The 23,809-nt window shown below is 40.7% G+C and overlaps 1 protein-coding gene across 3 annotated transcripts in view; it reads left to right on the top strand.

The window, feature by feature from the left end:
* NEBL (nebulette) overlaps positions 1 to 23,809 on the top strand; it is a 416,787-nt gene that overhangs the window by 190,761 nt on the left and 202,217 nt on the right. For 2 of the 3 annotated variants that reach the window (XM_075922493.1, XM_075922494.1), the window contains exon 4: positions 11,913 to 12,020. In XM_075922493.1, the coding sequence (XP_075778608.1) occupies positions 11,913 to 12,020 (108 nt within the window). Of the gene's footprint in view, positions 1 to 11,912; positions 12,021 to 14,017; positions 14,114 to 23,809 lie in introns of those variants that run through there. The other variant, XM_075922490.1, reaches the window with a different exon arrangement.

The following is a 23,809-nucleotide window of genomic DNA, read 5'->3' as shown; positions in this document are numbered from 1 at the left end:
CAGATTCTGCTGCATAAGAAAAATTCCCCAAACTTAAAATGGGAGACATGGATAACATCTTTTCAACAGATAAAAAGTTTTTAATTGTACCCACACTAAAACATTCATAAGATATTATGAATAAGATGTTATGGTTAGACTTAAAAAATCACAAAGCACAAGTCTTAGTGGGGAAGTGCTCAGTGATGTATCTTCTTCCATGGAAATCATTTCCACATTCCCGGTCTTGGCATACTGACTTGTGGAGGTTAGGTGAAGAATGTAAATGAAGATGTGGGGAGCTACTACGTTTGCTTGGTCAGTTTTTCATTGTGAAGAGACAGTAATCTTTACTGGGACCAGTGTCATTCAACAGATTCATAAATAATCTAGAAAAAGCGGTGTGGTGGCAAAATTTGCAGACACAAAATTACTCAAAGTAGTTATGTCCAAAGCAGACTGTGAAGGGCTACAAAGGGATCTCACAAAACTGGGTATCAGAATAACACAATGGCAGATGAAATTCAGTGTTGATAAATGCAAAGTACAGGTTGACCCTCTCTAGTCCGGCACTCTCTGGTCCAACAACATCTATGGTCCGCCATTATTTTAGTTAGCTGGATGCCCACTTTTCATGGGTATGGCCAACTTTCCTGTGGTCTCATAAAGTTTTACAGCAACCAGTCCTGGCTCTCAGTGTTCTGTGCTGTTAATATAGCTCTAATTTACCCTTAGATGTCTTCTGAGAGCCCAGTAAGCAGTGGACGTATTGTTAATGCTGCTAGACAATACTGACCTCCTGTGATTTGGCAAATTCTCTGGTTTAGCATCTGTCAAGTCCCAAGATTGCTGGATTAGAGTGATTCAACCTGTAGTATACATTGGAAAACATCCCACCTGTGCATGCAAAATGTTGGAATCTAAATTAGCTACTACCACTCAAAGACATGTTGAAGTAATTGTAGGTAGTTCTCAGAAAAACATCCACTCAATGTGTAACAGTAGTCAAAAAGAGTTAACAGAATGTTAGAAACCATTAGGAAAGGCATAAATGGTAAGATAGAAAATATCATAATGTCACTATATAAATTCATGGTACATCTATACCTTGAATACTATATGCAGTTGTGTTTTCCTCAAATTGATATAATTGGAAAAGATACAGAGGGGGCAACAAAAATAATGAAGGGCATGGAACTCTTAGGAGGCAAGAGTGAAAAGGTTGATATTTTCAGCTTGAAAAGAGACAACTAAGGGGGATATCATGGAGTTCCATGAAATCTTTACTGGAGTAGCAAAAGTAGGAAAGGAAGTGCTATTTACTCCTCATAACACAAGAACCAGGGCCACCCAATAAAATGAATAGGCAGCATGTTTAAAACAAACAGACACACTACTTAGCACACATTGGAGCTCATTGCCAAGGGACAAAACTATAATGGGTTCAAAAAAGAAATAGATAAGATCATGGAGGAAAGATCCAGCAATACCTATTAGCCAGATGGTAAGGGTACAACCTAGGGATATAAGAGTTTAATGAGTTAACTGATAAGCTAATGCTTATTGTTTCTGGTTAATGGTTAAACTGCCAGGACCATGAACTGTCAAGGGTGGTAGCCCATGGAGTTCATTTAACTGTTTAATCTATTTAATTTTAATTGGTTACATGGTTACTATTTTAGGAGTTTTTACATCCCTAGTACAACTCCAGGCTTGGGTTGTCCCTAGCCACCAAGTGCCAGAAGCTAGGAGTGTATGCACTCAATGATTGCTTGTTCTGTTCATTCCCTCTCAAGCACTCTCATTGGCCACTGTCTTAAAGACATGATATTGAACTAGATGGATTGTTGGTCTGACCCAGTGTGGCCATTCTTATGTTCTTATGATTTTTTAAAAATTTGGTCCAGTGTTAATATTTATACTAATTTTTGCAATTTGTACTGTTTTTAAAAATAAATATGAACTTTGTGAAATTAACAGTAGGACATGGGCTCAGACTTGCCACCAGTGTTTGCATATAAGAGGCATCTTTTCCCTTCACAGAAAATTGGAGGTATTTAAATTAATAGGGTAGAAATTTTTTGTTTCTGAATCCAAGTACTGTAGATTAAACCTAACCAGTTCATTGAAACAAATATTTAGAAAGTGTGTTATGGTGTCACTATTATTGCTGTCTTCTGCTAATATGTGAACATGTGGCAGTCCTGTGATTTAAAATAAATGATCTGAAATTAGTAAGACAACATTCACCCGGTGTTTTAATGGAACTATAGAAACAGATGTAGCAATGGCAATGGTGATATATTTGAGCATTACTAATTTATCACCCTGTCTGCAACTGAGGATTTGTTTTTCATTGTCACATCAACCAGCCATGTTGCCCTGTGAGGCAGGGGACATGCTGTTGCTAATTTCAGTTTGTCTTGATTTTTTTAGCTCACTTGATTTGTGCAATTTGGATGCAGTCTCAGCCTCTGCATTTGTCTGCTTTGGCTCATGCTGCCCTGGACACTCTGGACATGTCTGCACAGCAGAGTTATTTCAAAATACAAAGTGAGCGTCTACACAGCAAGCCTGTTATTTTGAAATGTTTTTTTTTTTACATACAGGCAGTCCCCGGGTTACGTACAAGATAGGGACTGTAGGTTTGTTCTTAAGTTGAATCTGTATGTAAGTCGGAACTGGTGTCCAGATTCAGCCGCTGCTGAAACTGACCGCCAGTTCTGACTTACATACAGATTCAACTTAAGAACCCCAAGTCAGCTGCTGCTGAAACTGATCAGCAGCTGATTCCAGGAAGCCCGGGGCAGAGCAACTGTGCCTCGGGTTTTCTGTAGTCAGCGCTGGTCAGTTTCAGCAACGGCTGACTTGGGGACGCCTGGGGCAGAGCAGCTGGGGTGCTGCTGGGTTGCTCCAGTAGCACCGCTCCTCGGCGCTACTGGACCAATCCATCAGCACCCCAGCTGCTCTGCCCCAGGAGTCCTGATTCAGCCGCTGCTGAAACTGACCAGCAGTGGCTGAATCAGGACGCCTGGGGCAGAGCAGTTGGGGTGCTGCCGGGTTGGTCCAGTAGTGCCCAGAGCGGCGCTGCGGAACCAACCGGCAGCACCCCAGCTGCTCTGCCCCAGGGTCCACAACAAAAGCCTGGTCTGCTGGGGGGGGCACACTAGCTGCGCCCCCCCCCCCCCCAGCAGACCAGGGACACAGGGAGCAAAGCGGCAGCGGGGGGGTGCTTTGCCTCTGAGGCTTTGCTCTGGCGCCGGACCGCTTTGCTCCCGGTGCCCCTGGTTTGCTGGAGACGGTCCCCAGCAGACCAGGGGCACCGGGAGCAAACCCGCAGCCGCGGCGGGGTCCCCGCGCTTCTGAGGCTTTACCAGAGCAAAGCCTCAGAAGCGCGGGACCCCCCGCTGCTGCGGGTTTGCTCGCGGTGTCCCTGGTCTGCTGGAGACGGTCCCCAGCAGACCAGGGGCACCGGGAGCAGCTTTTCTCGCCCCGGAGCTCGAGGTGGCTGACTGCTGCCTGTGAGCTCCGGGGCGAGAAAGCCCCGTTCGTAAGTGCGGATCCGACATAAGTCGGATCCGCGTAAGTTGGGGACTGCCTGTATTAGGCTTCAGGAAATGTTTTTAAAGCAACATGGAACAATTTTTAAGCAATCACTGTCCTTTTTAGGTACCCACTTTCCCCTCGCTAATTATTGTATAACCAAGGAAACAATATTACCTTTAGGATGATTTGCAACTATTCCCACTTTCCTCATTGTTGGTAACTAACATGTCTGATAACAAGTTTAATGTATAAACACTTACTTGGCTTGAGATGCTTAGTTTTTCTTTTCTGTACTAAATGTTCTTTAATATCCAGTTTGTTGTGGAATTATTTCATTCTCTCATTCACATTGATTTTTTGTTTATTAGCGTCTGTGTTTCAAAGTCTTGATGTTATACTGCATTGTCCTTATTCTGCTCCAACTCTCGTTTCCAACCTGCAGGGAACCTTGTGGTACAATTTTTTCCCCTCATTTTGATTAGAAGGGCATCTCTCCCAACATTATCCGTGCTGTTTGAAGCAGAAGCTGCATACACTGACTGGTAATGAATAGTGGTTATGTTTGAAGGGTACTAGACCCTTTGCACCCCCATACATGCCATAAATAACCAGTCCTTTACGTTGATTTTACATATCAGAAATGTGTTTTGCTATTCAGTAAGACCTAAACATTTATTTGAAGGAAGAATTTGAAGAGTGTGGTGTTTCAGCTCTCAATATATGAAATAAATGTATATGCATACTCAATATTAGTGTGTATCTGACAACAGGCCCAAAAACACTGTCAGCCTCCAACCACAGCTCTAGAATTTGGGAAGAGAGTCACAGGTTCAGTATAGGGATGTGAAAGCATCACTTTAAATTAGTAAGCATCACTTTAAACAGGCCGGCTGGCCGGAGCAACCGCTGTCTGTGGCGAGCTGGGCCTGGCCCCTCCGCTTCAGGTAACATGCTGGCTCTGCTTCTGGGGAAGCGGCTTTGCTGCGACAGCAAAGCATCCCCAGAAATAGAGCCGTCAGCCCCTGCCGGTTCTGCTCCCAGGAGATGGCTTTGCTGCGGCAGCAAAGCCTTCTCCCCAGGAGTGAGGCCAGCAGCCCTTGCTGCCTCCACTCCCAAAGAAGTAGCTTTGTTGCGGCAGCTAAGGTGCTCCAGGAGTGGGGATGGCAGGGGCTGGTGGCCCTGCTCCTGGGGGGGCGGCACTGCAGGTTCTTATTTCAGCTTTATGCTGTAGAGCTCACTTCGTGTATCTGGGTAATTGCTAGGATTCTTAGTGGTCACATGGTTACCTTTTTAATTGAATTTTTATATCCATAGTTCAGCATGATGGCTTCAGAGCAGAATGTCAGATCACAGTATGATAGAAAGCATATAGTAATTACAGAATTTGATTTCACATTGAGACTTCATCATCTGTTATGTTTTGGGGAGCAGTTCTCAGGATAAAGGGTTTTATCTACCATCCATTAACATCACTGGGAGACAAAAGCAATCTACACACGGTTCTTTCGGAACCCCCCACCCCTTTTTTCTAAAGAACCCTTATTCCTGAAAAAATGAGGTTTACAGGATTTGTAAATCTGCGCTTCATTTGCATTTTGGATTTCCCTCATTTACATTCCTCTTTCGAAAGAGGAATGTAGTCTAGATGCACCCTTAGAGAATGATGGTCACGTGGTTTGAGCACGGTAAGTAGATATCAAACCATCAGAATCTAAGGTAACTGAATGGTTGGAATGAAAGTATTAGAATTATTGGGTCTGTTTCAGTGGACTCATTAGTAGTATGACTTTACTTGAATTCCTGTGACCATACACATGCAGCTGTGATGTATTCTAATTATGAATTCAGTCCTTTTCTCGTTCAGTAATCCTGAGCTCTTGCACCCTCTACTTTTCTTTACCTGCAGATCTTAGCAGGTAGGGTTCTTTTGCCTGTGATTTTTTTGTGAGCCAGCTATCAAAACTATACATTGTAAGTGCCACTAATTGCAGTTACTCCTGTAATATATTTTAATCATATGCACCTATCTAACTTTTTAACTGCTTTATCCTGAATTCCAGGACCTTTATTTTTTAGAAGTGGCTCTCTGACAAAACTGAAGCTTCTTGGAAAAATATGGAAAGAGATTTGCAGATGGTCATAAAGCTGATCAGGCACACTGTACATTGTAACACAGAGAGTCGTGCCGAGTTTACTGCATGATGTAGGGCAAGGACAGGATCTCCTGCTGGTAGGACAGTTGGTAGCAGTGAAACCATGTTTACTCTGTATAATTACCATATGACAAATCTGAGGGCTTTTGTAATGGTCAAAGTACCTGGCACTGAAGCTGGGTACTTTTTTGCTTTAAGGGGAACTTTGTGTTCTAACAAATCTTAATGTGTGATTTGGAAATTCATATTTTTAACACTTTGTGGATAGGAAATACAGGCTGTGGGACTGTATAATTATTTCATTTAAAAGTAAAATCGTCATGAGGTAGTTTGTAAATTAAACTCTTGAAAGAATTGCAAAATGTTGAAGGTATTTTAATGTTACCTACTTCAGTGTATTTCATTTATGAGCACTATCATGGAAAGTACTATTAAAAAATAATCAGTTTAATTCATGGTAGTTTTCTGGGGCTTTTTCTGTGCTGATCTTTTTTCCTTATCAACAAACAATGTGTATGCAGTTTGTTTCTATCACTGCTTTTTATAGAGTCAGCACTAGAAGTTACCTTATGGGGTTTACTTCCTTATTTTTTTATTAGATGATGCATTTTTTTGCTCCGGACCCTCCTTACATTACCTTTCTGATGTTACTGGCAATTAGAAGAGTGAGGTCATGGATGAAAGGATTATGTTTCTTGGGACTAAAATAGGCTTTCTAAAGGTTGACTAATTTTGAGGTGGGGTAGGCTGAAGGATTAAGTTCAGTGGAGAATTCTGAATTTGATTAAATCCTGAATAAAGATGATCTGCTATGCTGTGTTTTTTTGTTTTGCTTTTTTGTATGTTTTTAGGATTACTTCCTGTTTGCAGAAAGGATGTTAAAAATTGGTCAACTGAATAGTTGAGTAATCTCATGAAATTTGCTCGGTTAGTCGACTATTCTATAGTCCCCGGGGGTGCGGCCAGCAGCCTCGGAATCAGAGGCAGCAGTGCTGGGTGCCAAGTGGGAGCTGGTCTACGAGGGGAGCCAGTTTAAAAACCGGCTGCCCGTTGCCCTGTGCTGCTGCTTCTAAGAAAGAGGCAGCAGCACTGGGTGGCAGTAGTCCCTGTTTAGGGCGGATCTGAGCTCCCAGACCTGACATGAGCCAAGACTGAGCTGGGCTGCCTGCTCGCCCGGCTCCTAATACACTTTTAATGCAGAGCCGCAGCAGGGGTAGGTCACAGACCTATCGCAAGTCAGGACTGAGCCAGGCTTCTGGCCAGCCTTCTAAAAAATTTACTGGCAGGGAGAGGGAAATGCGTGTAGTCTATCGCATTAACCTATAAGCTTTTGCTTATTGGTTAATTGACTAGACTATTACATTCCTACTTTGCAGAACTGTTAACTAATAAAGTACTGTCTTTCTGCTACTGGAAGTGATTTTTCTGTTAAAGATATATGAAAAAATATTTACCACTAGTGAAAGAATAATAGTTTTTTGGTTTCAATTAGACCAGGGGTGGGCAAGAGGCTGCCAGTAGGCCCGATCTAGATTCAGCCCACAGCTGCCTCGCCGGAACACTTAGCAGAGAACAGCCTCACTGGAACTCTTAGGCAGAGAACAGCTCACACTTTAAAAAGTCAGCTGTTCTCTATTCTGGATGGCTGGGAAGGGTGGAGGAAGACTTCTTATGCCCCAGCAAAATCTCTTAGCTCCCATTGGCCAATCTCTCAGTTTCCGGCCAGTAGGAGCTGAGAATTTTTGCTGGGAACAGGCAGTGTAGGAAGTCTTCTCCCTCTCTCCCTCCCTCTCATGCCTGGAGCAGAGCCATGTGGAGCAGGGAGCAGCCTGCAGCAAACAGTCTGCCTCAGGCTTCTGCTGGTAAGCACCTCCCAGCCAGAGTCTGTGTCTGGCACCCCAGTCCCTCCCTTCACCAACCTTCTGCCCTCCTCCACAAACCCAAACTGTTCTGCCCCATCCTGCATCCATCGCCCCTCCCAGATCTGACAGCCCAATCCCCTGCCCCAGATCTCAATCCACTCCTACCGTAGGTCACATCCCAAAATCCTGAACCCAAGTCGCTTGCCCCAAATCACAACTGCCTCCTTCACCCAAACTCCCTCCCAGACCCCATTCTCCTTCCTGCATCTCAATCCCTTATCCCAAGCTCCCTTATGCACCCAACCTCTATACCAGACCCTGGATTTCCTCTGTTAATATCTTTGAAAAGTGAGGCCAACAACCACTTTCCAAAATCTTGGAGGGGCCCCCCATCAAAAATTATTGCCCATCCCGACTTAGATTTTTTTAATGTATTTTCCTCAGAGTGAGTGTGTGTGTGTGTGTGTGTGTGTGTGTAGGAGAGAAAACAAGAAGGGAGGTGTGACATAGTGGGGATTGTGTTCACTCTGTTTGGTTTGTCATGCTGTATGTGATTCCTACTGTCCTGAACTGTTCTGTTGTGACGCCGTGTGTGTGCCTCAGTTTCCCCAGTACTAGGCTGGGGATGAGAATGTTGAGTGTGGCTCTCACTGAGGGGGAAGCTGCCCCAGGCTGCCTCATCTTAGCGCATACACAACAGTAGCTCAGGCTGTCTTGTAACCTGAGCCTAGGTGGAAGATTCAATAGATGATGCCTTTTGAAGCTAGACAAAGATGGAGGTGGGGCAGCAAGGCTGGGTCTGGCTTCTGAGGGTGTGGATCCTTTCTGCTGGCAGATAATGTGGGGAGGGGGCCCAGGACGCTGGCCGTGGGCCCCCCTCTCTCCAAGTTGGATTATACTGACTGCTTTTGATTCCTGTATTAATAAGTCTGTGCTACGTTGTATCCCTGTCAATGAATAAACCTTCTGTTTTACTTGCTGGCTGAGAGTCATATCTGACTGTGGATGGGGGTGCAGGACCTGGTGACTCCCCCACACTCTCTGACAGGAGGTAATTTTTATAGATGAAAAAGATGCAGATAGATGTATATGCAAATAGATATCTTTGCTGCAAAATGTACCTGAAAAATATGAGTTCTTGACTGAACAAGTGCAGAATAAGGAAGTGGAGATGCCATAGTGAACTCAGATTGAAAATCCAGAACAGTTTAACAACTTCCTCTATTTGGGTCTGACAGATGTGACCAGAGGCATGAAATATAAAAATGTGATTTGGAAACAATCTATTTGATCACCTACTCCTTTCCGTGAAGACCAGTATAGACATTATTCCTTATAGTGTATTTTCACTTCACAATTTAAAAAGAAATATTTTATTTACAAGTTTTGTTTCTAGCTTTTAATGTCACAACCATAGTTTCTAACAATCCATGTTGCCTTGTGTTAAATACCACTGTGAGGTATGGGCAGGCACTCTGCACCTTTCAAGACTGCACTGCATTATGGACAATAAAGTTTATGATTATACATATGCACCAAAGGGAGTATGGATCCTCTAACATTTCATGTTGTCTGGACATTCATTGAGGTTTTTGGTTATTTTATATTAACAAAAGTTAGTATTTGAGAGCAATATTTTGTAAGGCTGTGATGTTAATGAAATGTAAGAGTAGGATACTGCTTTGTGGTTTTTGTGATATTAACAAGTCTGATATAAAACTAATTTTTGAAAATTATTTGCAATATGACAATGTAATGCATATAGAGCCACTGCACCAACATTGTAATTAATTTTAAAAAAATTTTAAGTCATAGATTTTTAAAAAGACTTATTTACCTTTAATCCCTGTGAAGACCTATATATTAATGGATAATTGATAATCAAATAAAAACATGACTCCAATGTGATATGTGTTGATTCACAATCATAAAGGGCATAGTGCAAATTGCATGATTCTTTTTCTTGAAGTTAAGGGCTGGTGTATTTAGAATAAAAAGAAAAATGACCACACTCATAGGGTTGCCAGATGGTTTCAACAAAAATACTGGACACGCTTGACATTACATCACAATCTATATTAAATCCTATTTAGAAAATACCGGACATTTATATTTTCTCAATTTGTTTCCCGAATAGAAAGCTAAAATACTCGGCTGTCCGGTTCAAAACTGGACACCTGGCAACCTACATACACACTGTTATGTTTTTTGCTGAAACATATTATCATAGGAAGAGCTGATAGCACTCTCCATAACTGAGGCTGGCTAACTCTCCTAATGACAAGACCCGATTTTCTGTTGCTCATAGTTTTACAAAGCTTGTGTAATAAGGAAATGTTGCCGTAGGATTCCTGTCTTACCAACCACATGTATTGGAATGTGTGTAGGGAATGAAGCAGAGTTTGCAGGAAGAGAAAGGATGGTTTCATGGTTAAAGCAATTTAATGCTGCCCTGGAAGACCTGGATACTATCTCTGCCTCTGCCTTTGTCACATAATGTTGGGCAAGTCATTTAAACTAAACTTTTTGGAGGTGGTAGATAATTGTGTGTTCCTCATTTTCTGGGTGTCAAACTTGAGATCGTGAGGTCTGCTTACAGAAATGCTGAGTGCACACAGCAGCAACTGAAATCAATGAGAGCTGTGCTTGAATTTGTAAAGTACTAGAGGTTGGACCTTCCTGGTCTGGCACCTTGGGGACCTGAGAGGTCCCAAATGAGGGAATTTACCGGATATGGGGAGGTCCCCTGCCACCACCCTCCCAGGATACTGCCCCTCCCTTTGGCTGATTCCGTTCCAGCCCCACTGCCCCTGGGCTCCAGCACTGCTGCTACAGGGCTTGGCCTTGGCATGCTGATGCCAGCCAGTTGGGGCTCTCTGGGGTTGCAGCTCCCCAGCTGCCACGACCCCATTTCTGCCCCACCTGTCCGAGGCTTCTTGGGCACAGGACTCCACGGCTTCCCCACTGGTGTTGCACCCTGCAAGGACTTCCCGGGGACAGGGCTCACCAGCTGCTGGTGGCCTTGCGGCTGCCCTGTGCCAGGTTGGGGCTTGATGATCCCACTGCTGCCCTGCTTGGCCAAGGCTTTCCAGGGATGGGGCTCATCTGCCTGATGGTGGGGCTCGCGTCCGCTGGATTCCCTAATTGGCTCACATTCCTGGACACCAGGGCTCTCTGGTTCGGCAACATCCATGATCCTGTTGGATCATGGATGTTTCCGGACCAGAGAGTTCCAGATTTACAAGGTTGAGCTTGAATATAGTACAAAGTACTTTGAAAAAGCAAGTCCTTGTTGTTTTAGATTGAGTACACAAAGTGAGTGGATATTTTTGACCTTAATCACTCTGTGACTCAATTCTCTTTCTATAAAAGGGGGGAAAATAACACTCACTTACCTCACAGGGGTTTTGAGAAGCTAAGTTAACATTTATGAAAGCATTCTGATGCTGTAACATTTAAGCACTATAGAAAAGTTCACAAGGAATTCTGTCTTTGAAGCTAGGTTTGAACAGTGGGCAATAAATAAGACATAGGGCCACATAGTGAACAAGAAGAATAAAACAGAATATTGAATACCTGCCCATTAACTGAGCGCCATCCATTCTATGCATAGATTGAGGCAGAGGTCTGTAGCAAAATTCTACATTATCACATAATAAAAGACTCAGGGGGGAAGTTAATTAAAATAACCTAAAAAACAATGAATGGTCCTGTAGCACCTTACAGACTATCTATATTTTTGGTTAGTCTCTAAGGTGCTACAGGACCATTTGTTGTTTTGTACCATAATACATGTGGAGAAACAATCTGAATTAAGGTTGCACAGGCAGTCTTCATTCTGACATTTTGTAACTTTTGAGTGCTTGAGTGTGCCACCCTAATGATAATCTTTTAACAGTTGCACAGCTCTTGTGTGTAATTTGTATTTAGAGTGGGGAGAAGAATGATGAACTCCATTTTATAGAGAGAACTGAAATATGAAATATGTTATTACATGAACCCAGATTTAATCTCTGCTAAATTTTATTTTTAATTACAAAAACATGTCTGAATGAGGTCAATGTTTCATACTCCTTTCATGACATCTTTGTTGACAATCAGCACAGGCTACTGCTATCAGCCATGAAGACTGACGTCAGTCCTACAGAATTTCTGATGATCATGCCACTAGAACAAAGATGAGGAACATGGGTTGAACAGGAGAGAAGCATGCCCAACTGTTGCCTTGTTGCACCTTTTCTGTGAATTAACACTTTACCCTACAAAGCAAACATCCATTATGGGAACTTTATTCACTTAAAAATGATTATATCTGATATTACTAGCAGTATGCTGTGAAAATAACTGTTTTTCTATATTTTCCATTCCTTAGGTCAAATACAAAAGAGATTTTGAAGAAAGCAAAGGAAGAGGATTCAGCATTGTGACTGATACACCAGAATTACAAAGACTGAAAAGGACTCAGGAACAAATTAGTAACGTATGTGACTATCTCATCAAGTGATAGCAGATCCAAAACATGGTATACATAAGAAAAGGCATGATTGCAGGGTTTGTGATGTGCCTGATGGAGTCTGTGAGAGTGACGAAAATGAATTTGATGCCTGATGTGTGTGTCAAGTTCTGATGTGTGTAATCTTATACCATACACCTACATAGCACATTTGCAAGGTGTGTTCACCTCTCCAGTTTCCCTCAAAAGTATTCATAGTATTTGCTAAACTACAAAGGTTATATGCATGTCACTTTTTATTAATGTTCTTATTTGGAAACATTGTTTATATATATATATATATATATATATATATATATATATATATATATTCATCTACAAGAGTTCGCAAAATAAGCATAACTTGTAAATTAAAATTTGAAAATAAAGTAAGACACTGATATTTAATTTTAGAAATAAAATAGCATGTAGATAGGAAAAGAGGTACAAATGCTAGCAATGGAAAGGTATTGTCATGCATTATCTAAAGCCAGCATTAATGCTGAATAACACTCTTGACATGGCATGGGATTTTCAGAAGTAGAATTTATCCTTAAATGCACTTTGGATATTTTTGAAATTTTCACTCCATTTTATGTATTCATGTATTCCTACACAAGATATTTAGTTGACTACACAAAGATGGAGAATTGTTACAGAACATAATATAAATGTCCAGCAGATATTATGTAGAATAAAATTAAAAATTACCTGTAACTTACCCCAACTTCATTTCCGATGGGTATTCTGACTGCCAGAGAGAGGATCCATAAGCTATTTTTGTAATTTCTTTATTCTTTCCTTTGTTTTAGCCATATAACAAAACAGTTGCACAAAAATAGAATGATGTACATGGTGAAAAGTGTTTTTAGAAAAGGATCTTGACTGTTTCCAACTTGGTTTCTCTGTTGGCCTGAGACCTTATTGCTTAATTAACTATACGCTCTGGCTCTTGCATCCAACATATTTACATTTCTTTTCAGACCAAACAATGTTGTTTCAGGTAAGAAATATTTTATTTCATAGATTCCTTTTTCTGTGGAGTGGAGTAGGTGTAAAGAATGGATGTGTAACTTCCATGTTTCCATACCTGAAAAAGATAATGAAGATAATTGTCAATAAAGATAATTTTCCACTTGTTATATGAATGATACCTGAACATAAAAATAAAAGGACTTTATTAGATTTAATCTTGAAAGCTAAAGTAGAATTTAAAAATATATATGGTAAATGAAGTTAAATTTCAATTACGTCTATCCTAAACACCTTTGGTAGAAGGATAATTATATAAAACACAGTTTAAAGCTAATTATTATTAGAGTGTGTCTCACAGAGTAACTTCTATATTTAATAGTTTAGGAATATTTTCAGGTATAGTTTGGATTTTAGTTTATTTGGATTTTCACTTGAAAGGTAAGCTCTTTTATATTTTTAATATATAGCAAAATATAAAAATACTAATAATCTTTTTAAATTTTTTTTAGTTGTGCATTGATTTTTCCCTTCCCTCCTTCCCACAACTACTGGACACTTCTCAAAGATTGTCTTTGAAATGAAATTGTAACACCTTCACTGTGGGGGTAAGTTAGCATAATTATGTGCATAACAATCACAAATATTATATTATCAATAGATGTAATATAATAGAAACCAATATTTTAAAATATTTTCTTTTGTTTTGATATTAAGTCCTGTAGCACTCTCAAAAATTCTCCTAGTATGTTGACTCTTTCATGAAAGATTGTATTAAGTTTATTTTGTGCTTTAGTGAAATGTAACCAGAAATGGGGCGGGGGAGAGGAGAGATAATAGAAGGGATAAAGGAAAAGGTTATAAAAGCCATAATACTGTTTATCTTGTTAACAGTAACCCAGACACTGAAGTGCCCAGGTCAGACAAATACCAATGGAATATGAGGCATGTTTAGTATAGCAGGATCAGGATGAAATTTCTGAGAAATGAGTGAAATTTGCTCTGTATCCACAGACTCTTCCATGAATTAAAGGCCCAATCCTACACGGTATGCAGTATACTTCCCGACTTCAGTGGGACTGGAGAGAGATCTCAGCCATCCTCAAAAGGTACTCAGCACCTTTGAGTATCATGCCCCATAGCAATAAATGTAATAATTTACATTTACTTTCATGTTGGTATGACAGTCACAAACTGAGCATTTTAGTCTAGATTGAGACAGGAGAATTACATAAACCAAGTAGGTTTCTTAATGACAAGTTTGAGATATTTTGGTCGGCCTTTTCATGGATGGACGAGCATTTTAAATTGCTTGTACATGTTCCAATTTGTAGGGAACGATTTAAGATGCCCATAATTTCGTTTTGTTCAATATTTGAAACATAACAATTCACATTCACTCTGCTGCAAAGAATGTAGCTGATTTGTGGCATTAAATGAGCATATAATAGGCACATCAAATGAGCATGTAATATGAAATCTTAAGTTTTGTGTGCAGTGAAATGCATTTATTTTGTTAGTGATCTGGGCCATTGTTTTGTCCTTGTAAGCTATGAGGTATAATTTTCAGTATGCAGTCAAATATTCTAAAAATGAACAATATTTAACTTGAAAGTCCAATAATACTGGGAAATTTTATCAAGGAAAGTGAGAAGATAGAAAAATGGCTATAATAATTTTGCAAAGGCTCTATTTCTTACATGCAATTTTGAAGAGAAGGGAAGAAGCTGTATATGAATAGATAGTCATATGGCTAAAGAAAAAAGTAACAACACAATTTAATAAAACTTTAAGCAGCCTTAATGGGAACTCACAACAACTTGCAGGAACTGCCTCTAGGTTAGTGCCATTTATTTCTGGAGATCAGGTTGCCACCTCATTTATGTGATACATGAAATAAGTTGTTCTCAACTTAGTCCTTCGTAAATGTCTTTCAAATTTAAAATCAAACAAACATCTCCACCATTTGATCAAATGGAGAGTTTCTCTTAAGAAGTCGCCCAGGACTGGATGGCAGGTTCCCTGCTGCCTTTTCTGGGGAAGCATGATAATATAGTGGATGACTGCATTGTACCAAGTAGATATTACCTAATCTGTCTTCAGTATAAGCGTTACTTTCCAGCATTGAATTTAATTCATGTATGAACAGAAAAAGCATACATCTACTCTACTGCCTTCTTCATCCAGAAATCTGGGAAAATGTATTCAATTACTTACTTAATATATACATGGTATTCTTCCTGACAATATGCAAGATTTTTTGGGGAAAAAGGATGGAAATAATGTAAAACATTAGATGGAATTTGGTCTCAGGACCAAGCTCCCACTGTGAGACTATATATAGACAGTGAGGCTATATCTATTTCACGTTACCAGATGTATTCCGAAATAGCAATTCTGCATCTTTAAATGCGCCCGTTATTTCAAAATATATTTTGAAATAACGGACACACTATTCCAGCATCCCTGTAACCCTTGTTCCACTAAGGTTAAGGGACTTGTTATAATAGCACTTTATTTTGGGGTAAGGGTGCTGCACCCTAAGTGACCTCTAAAAAAAGGCTGTAATTTACCCTGAAAAAACTGAAAACAGATCAACAAATCTAAAATAGCCTATTGTACCAAGAAGTAAATTAACACAGTCTCTCTGCTCATTTATGTGGAAATTACATTTTAAACCTCACAGAATAATTGAATTCTTATGTGAATATTCAGTTTCATTAGAAATAAGTTTTGGTTTATAGTAAATTGTTTTCATTTCAGTGGAAATTTAGTAATATAAGCTTCCAGAAAACTTAGTGAATGAATTTGCATCATAAGTGAGAAAACAAAAAAAGTTACTCTCCTTAGACATATAGTTGCACATTTTTAAGTAGTAAGGGGTCATGTTCTATCCACAAATGTATCCATGCAACTTCGCTGGAGTGAAACTGATGGTAAAACTTGCTTCTAAATGCAAATTTTGAGAAAAAAGACCTATAAAGGTGACCGATTAAGGACGATTATTCTTGCAAATGTGTCTTTATGCCATACCTAAAGAAAAACTCCTGTTGTTGCTTCTGTGTTGTGTCATGCTTATCTCAGAGTAGAGCATGTCCCTAATTGTGTGTCTGAGTAACAATTCCATATATGGAACTTACTGGCACATTTGCTTGTCCTGTTTACTTGCTCTAATATAAACTGCACTCTCAAATTGCCAAAATAGATTGTTGGGAAAATCAGCAGGAGAAACTTTTAACATTATGTTGTACCAAATAAAAGCAAGCAGGATCTTATTGAGGGGGATAAGGCAAAAAGCCACATTTATTGTAAAGATCATAATAAAAAAATAAAGAAAAGATAGAAGCAAACAACGTTGTTTAACTACTTAACCCTTATACATATAAACATTCATTCATCCATTCATTCAGGTTCTGTGTATTGTTATAGTTACCAGCCTGGAAGTTGCTTGTGACAGAATACTGGCCAGGTATTCTGTACACAAGTGATGGTAGTGGGGAGCGAAGTCCTGATCAGATGCACATCTAAAGCTCCTGGTGGGCTGGCAGCAGAACCTTGGACTCTGATTCCATAGTTTTTTAGTCCAGTTCTTATAGGAATTTCTTCCTATGCCAGTCTATGGAAATTGCTGCATCATGCTGATGTCTCCAGGGTGGCTGCCAGGTGCTCGTCAGTGATCTCATCGGGTGGACCTCCAGTACTTGGTTTTTTCCACTTGACACCTTTTGGTTACACTGGCACCATCAGCCCTTTGTTGCTGTATTCTCAGGCTGGCACCTCTCAGAACCATTCACTCATCATCCAAGCACTCTCTCTCTTACATACATTCCTTAATTAATGTTTCCCATACAATATTTTTGTATAATAATAACTTTACATATATCAGAGTTGTAGTTACAAAAAAGTTTCTGGGTGGTATTGCTTAAAACATTCTCTGAGTGCTGAATAAAGTTACAATGTTTTAAAGAGAACAAGCGTCAATTAAGTAACAATGCCCTTAGTCAATTACAGGGCCTGGCTCCCATAGCAGAGTTAGTGGCTTGACAATACATTGTTACAATGTATCTCTACAATGTCAATTTCAAGCTTGAGCATGCCATGGGACACAGAGGGGGGGCTGTTTCTGGCTACATAGGATTATATTCTTAACAGTTCTAAGTTACATGACCTAATACATTATATTCTAAAGGGGCAATAATAATAATAAATCTAAACATTTAACAATCTTAACAAATAAAAATAATAATAAGAAGAATTAATAATAAATCTAAACACTTTAAGTTGTGGGGAACAAATTATGGGGAGTCACTTCCATTTGGGGGAATCATTTTCAATACATTAATATGTTATCCCTACAATTAAACCCAGGAGCATCATTGGTAGGCTACAACCTTAAAGCTTGAAGACTTTTGTTTCGAAGGTGGTTGGTTGGTTTCCAAGGAGGAGAGGAATTGAATGAAAAGGAGCAAAACTGTCAGGTTCATGAACATTCACATTTCATACAACTCAAGTTCTAGAGTAATCTGTCGTATGCCGATAAGTCAACAAAGAAGAAGAGCATGTAGAATCACACAGAAATAGAGTGAAAATTATTAAAGGCAAAATGGGGTTTAACATTGCCTGTACAAGTGGCTGATTTTTTCCCCTTCATCTTCTTCCAACCATTGTGGTTTTCATCTGTCATCTGGAAGCCTACATTAAATTTAACCAGTGCCACAATCCATTTATATTTGTCTGCATAATTATAATTTACCCAGATGAAAAATTCAGCTGCTGACATAAAAAATATTCCATATACACTCACCAGTTTATGAATTGCATGGAAATACTGAGCTTGGAGGGCTCCATTTTGCAAGGTAATGATTGCCTTCAGCTCCGCTTGACACTACTGGCAAATAAGTGTGGTGAGCAACTTCCAGAACAGCTCCTTATCTTGTTGGACTGAGCTCAGAGTGTACAAAACTTCAGTTAAAGTAATTTATATGCAACATATTTAATTATTTTTCTACCATTTTACATCAACAACTTTGTATTTGGTTACAGACTTATAGGATGAAAGGGTCTTTCTTCCTGCTAATACATAGATACATACATATACAGACATGGTCTCAATCAATCTTGGCCAAATTAATCCCTTTTGGGGTTTGTCTTTACATTAGACATTGTTGCACTTAAGTCAGTAATAAACTGGAGCTCTCCACTTTCTCCTGAGGCGATGGCCTATCCCAGCAAGAAACATCTAATGCTCAAACCTTATATTGTTCTGGTGGAGCCAATAGGATCCATTTGACTGTCACCTCAGAAAGGAGGCAGAAATAATTATTCAGAAATAATTCTCCATTAGCAGGGTCCTGGCACATTACATGCGAGTGACTCAGCAAAAGAGCATATTATTCCTGTCTCTGACTGTGAATATTTATTGCGAACAGATTCCAGTAATTTGCAGCATGGATAAAAGAACATTTGGAAAGTGACTGAATACACAATTCAAAAATAGAGATGCAGGAAAAAACACAATTTATCTAATATATGTTAAATAGAACATATTAATGAGCATTTGGAAAACTTCAAGAATGTATTCTAAATGTATAAAATTCCAGCATATAAAACACATTTCCATCCAGGGGGCAACCCTCCTTACCTCAGGCCCTACCCCTGCTCCACCTCTTCCTGCCCCTGTTCCGACCCCAAGTCCTGCCCCTGCTCCACCCTCCCATCCCCTTACACCTCTTCCCTGAGCTACACAACCTGGGGAATTATCGGGGGGCATATCATGGGGTGGCAGCAGGAGTCAGTCCCCCCACCTCACTCACTGTGGTGGTAGGAGCCCAGGAAGCAGAGTAACCCATTTGGGAGATGGCAGTGGAGAGGCACAGGATGTTGTGTGTGTTACTTTGCTTCCTGTGGATCTCGCCACCACTGTGAGTGCAGTAGAATGAGGTTTAACAGGCAATTTGAGATAAGGGGTTTACTTCAAACTCCCATTTGACTGCCACATGTAGACGTGGGCCATTATTCCGGGCTAGTCAGTTTCCAAAATGGCGACCGCCTGGGAACATGCTAATAAAAGTGCAGGATATTTAAATCCCGTGCTTCATTTGCAATTCGGTCGCCCTCATTAGCCTCTCTAGTTTGAACTAGGGGACTAGTGTAGACATACCCTAAGAGACTTAAATGGCTCAATCTGTTTAGCTTATCAGAAAGAAGATGGAGAGGTGACTTGATTGCTGTATAAGGACCTTCGCAGGAAGAAAATATTAGGTAATGTGCTCTTTAATTTAGTGGATGAAGGCATACCAAGAACTAATGGCTAGAAGCTAATGCTAGATAAAATCCCCTTTGAAACAAGGAAGAAAATTTTAAATGAGGTTAATTACCACTTCTCTTGATAGTTTGTTCTAATGGTTAGATTTCTCATTTCTAGGTGCTTTCACTTCAAGATTATAGGCCTTCCTGAATATGTTTTAGCCAAATACAATGCATACTTTATTTTTATGCATAAAAACTTACGTTATTAAGATTAATATAGAGTTATAGGATGTAATTTAAAGGATTGTGGCATATAGGAGGACAGACGAGATGATTCAGTGGCCTCCTCTGACCGTAAACACTATGAATATATGAATAAGACTGTATTGTAATACTTATGCTCATGGGGGCCAAATTAAGACTGCATGGGTACAATTATTTCTGGTATTTCTTAACTTCTGATTTTGTAATCTTAATTTTCTTTTAACCTTTAAAAAATGTAATTGTCTAAGTTTTTGTTAGTAACTTAAACATTGAAATATATAAAGCTATATTGATCCCCAGATGCTAGATCAGTGGTCTCCAACCTTTTTACACCCAAGATCACTTTTTAAATGACAGACCAAGCCAAGATCTACTGCCCCACCCCTTCTTGAAGCCCCGCCCTCTCTATTCTCCTCCTCTCCATCACTTGCTATCCCTAATCCTTATACTGCTGCTTATTTTTTTTTATTCTTCTGTACGAAGAGGTTTTTCCAACATTTGGCCTGTCTACACTGGACCAAATGTCAGAAAAAAACCCCTTCTTTTGGAATCCACCTTATTCCTTGTGGAAAGAGGAATATAGGGGTGACTAAAAGAGCCTGTTTGCTCTTCCACTAAAAAAGCGGAAGAACAAACGCAACCCTGGATGCAGAAGAGTTTTTCTGGGATATCTCCAGAATCCTGAAAAAATCCTGCAGTCTAGCTGGACCCTTGCTGTGTTGAGACAGGATGTGTAGGCTCTGGGGTGGGAATGAGGGATTTGGGTGTAGGAAGGGGTGAGAGGTGCAAGCTCTGGGAGGAGATCTGGATGCAGGAGGAGGTGGAGAAGGGAACACTGGCTCGGGGAGGGGGCTCCAGGCTGGGCAGTGTTGGGATACTAAGCAAGCCACAGGCTTGTGGATGTGAGGGTGCAGGAATTTGGGTTGGGGTATGTGAGGGGCAGAGGGCATGAGGTTCCAGTGTTTGAGAGGCTCAGATTTAGGGTCTGGGGAAGGGGGAGTGCAGGAGTGGTTGTGGCCAGATGGGGGCTTGGCACCAATTGGGGGTTTGTTGGCCAGGCTTCATTTTTAAATAGAATACTATGTTAAACACAAAAAGTTTCTGCATTGTCTTTATTTATGAGAATGGCAGGAAACCTGCCTTGACTCAGGTGTCACTGACCCATAGAAAAGTCATTTGGGAGCAGGGGACACAGTACTGGGGAGGAGTGCTAGTGGGTTCTGGAGCAGGGAACAGGGGGTATGTCTACACTACCACCCTAGTTCGAACTAGGGTGGTTAATGTAGGCAACCGAAGTTGCAAATGAAGCCCGGTATTTGAATTTCCCGGGCTTCATTTGCATCTTGCCGGGCGCTGCCATTTTTAAATGTCCGCTAGTTCAGACTCCGTGCCCGCGGCTTCACGCGGCACGGACTAGGTAGTTCAGATTAGGCTTCCTAGTCTGAACTACCGGTACACCTCGTTCCACGGGGGCGCAGTCCTTGGGTTTCAGACTTATCTAGGATTAAAGGATACAGTGAGAACAACTTTCATAAAAAGTTTGTTTTGGTACCAGCCAAGGTCTTATCGGAGTGAGGCCCTCTTGGAATGCGGTTGCCAGGGCGACCAGGGTCATGGTAGCTGCTTGTTCTGTATGGCCATATTTGGGGTCGGGAAGGAATTTTCCTCCAGGGTAGATTGGCAGAGGCCCCGGAGGTTTTTCGCCTTCCTCTGTAGCATGGGGTACAGATCACAGCTAGAGGATCTCTGCATCTTGGGGTCTTCAAAGTATTTGAAGGCTTCAATATCTGAGATATAGGTGAGAGGATTATTCTAGGAGGGGAGGATGAGATTTTGTGGCCTTCACTGTGCAGGGGGTCAGACTAGATGATCATAATGGTCCCTTCTGACCTTGGAGTCTATGAGTCTATGAGTCTATGAGCCATGGGATAAGAGGGAAGGTCCTTTCTTGGATTGAGAACTGGTTAAAAGACAGGAAATAAAGGGTAGGAATAAATGGTACATTTTCAGATTGGAGAGGGGTAACTAGTGGTGTACCCCAAGGGTCAGTCCTGGGACCAATCCTTTTCAACTTATTCATAAATGATCTGGAGAAAGGGGTAAGCAGTGAGGTAGTAAAGTTTGCAGATGATACAAAACTGTTTAGGATAGTCAAGACAGAAGCAGACTGTGAGGGACTCCAAGAAGATCTCATCAAACTGAGTGATTGGGCAACAAAATGGCAAATGAAATTTAATGTGGATAAGTGTAAAGTAATGCACACCGGGAAAAATAACCCCAACTATACGTACAGTATGATGGGGGCTAATTTGGCTATGACAAATCAGGAAAGAGATCTTGGAGTTATCGTGGACAGTTCTCTGAAAACTTCCACACAGTGTGCAGCAGTGGTCAAAAAGGCAAATAGGATGCTAGGAATTATTAAGAAAGGGATAGAAAATAAGACCCAGAATATCTTACTGCCCCTTTATAAATCTATGGTACGCCCACATCTTGAATACTGTGTACAGATGTGGTCTCCTCACCTCAAAAAAGATATTTTGGCCTTGGAAAGGGTTCAGAAAAGGGCAACTAAAATGATTAGGGGTTTGGAACAGGACCCATATGAGGAGAGGTTAAAGCAACTGGGACTTTTCAGTTTAGAAAAGAGGAGACTGAGGGGGGATATGATAGAGGTCTATAAAATCATGAGTGGTGTGGAGAGGGCCGATAAAGAAAAGTTATTTATTAGTTCCCTAAATAGAAGAACTAGAGGACACCAAATGAAATTAATGGGTAGCAGGTTTAAAACTAATAAAAGAAAGTTCTTCTTCACACAGCGTGTAGTCAACCTGTGGAACTCCTTGCCAGAGGAGGCTGTGAAGGCTAGGACTATAATAGAGTTTAAAGAGAAGCTAGATAATTTCATGGAGGTTAGGTCCATAAAAGGCTATTAGCCAGGGGATAAAATGGTGTTCTTGGCCTCTGTTTTTCAGAGGCTGGAGAGGGACGGCAGGAGACAAATCGCTTGATCATTGTCTTCGGTCCACCCTCTCTGGGGCACCTGGTGCTGGCCACTGTCAGTAGACAGGATACTGGGCTAGATGGACCTTTGGTCTGACCCAGTACGGCCGTTCTTATGTTTTCAGGACTCGCCTCAAATTTAAGATTTTAATAAGGATTCTTAGAATACCATGGACTGCCTCAGTTTACCCCTACAACATGTTCTTTGTCCCAGGATCAGGCCCAGTATTCAGTTATTCTATGATTGGGAACCCTGATGTGTACAGATACAACACTCACACTCTAGAAATTCTTGTATATTGACAAATATAGTTTATTAATACAATTAGCACAGTCACAAACACCCCAGTTTCATAAGCTAGGGAATGTACATCCATAAACTTACATCATTCCTTCTAGAACAATCTTAGCCCATCATCTTTCTCATTACCTTCACCTTCCCCATCATCACTGGGGGCCATCATTCTGGCCCATCCAAGGACTACATATTCTTCTCCCTATTGCCCTTAGGCTGGGATCCCACTTTTATACTATGTGACACTGATGCTGAAAAGTTTGATGCATATTCAATAGGGGATGTTTCTAATGTTGAAGTGTTCTTTCCTATAGGTCAATATATCATTGCTCTCAATCATTTATATCAATTTGTGACCATGGGCCTCTGTGGTTATTTATCATATCCTGTGTCCTGATTACTTCAGCTCAGCCTGAACCAGTTATTTTGCGACTTTTTTATATAATGATGCATCTGCTGAGTCTAAGGGTATTTTCCCTACCATCCTATGTGGGTGAAAGGTCCCAGACATAAGTTCCCCTTTTCAGTCTACGGAAGCTCTAAATAAGCTATGACCTATATCTGGGTGAGATCAGTGTCTCAACCACAGAAATATGCTAACCCTAGCTTCTGCTGATCTTGCAAACGGCCTTTAGCAGATTTCTTGCATTACAGCTCTTAACTATACTACTAAATCTACCCATTAATATATTAATGAACTAATCTAAATCAGCACAAACATATTATTAGCATGATAGGCAAGCAGGTTGACAGGCTGCAGTATTCAAGTCTGGTAGCTTCTTTCTTGCCTTCCACGTCACCTGGTTGGAAGCAGAAGGATCTTTGAGAACACAGGACATGTCTCTCTGTTCTCAGTTACTCTGGAGCCACAGCAGCCCCTGACTTTGGGAGAAACAATTGTATGAAAAATACTGCCCCCCCTTCCCCGCCTGCATTCCTGGACTGCAGCACGTTCAGTTGCTCTTTTGGGTATTCCAGTCAGCATATTGGAGCT

This window comes from Pelodiscus sinensis, chromosome 2 (genome assembly GCF_049634645.1).
Source record: "Pelodiscus sinensis isolate JC-2024 chromosome 2, ASM4963464v1, whole genome shotgun sequence".
Classification (NCBI taxonomy): Eukaryota; Metazoa; Chordata; order Testudines; family Trionychidae; genus Pelodiscus; species Pelodiscus sinensis.
The sequence above is the reverse complement of the archived record's forward strand: the minus strand, read 5'-3'. Positions and strand labels throughout refer to the sequence as shown.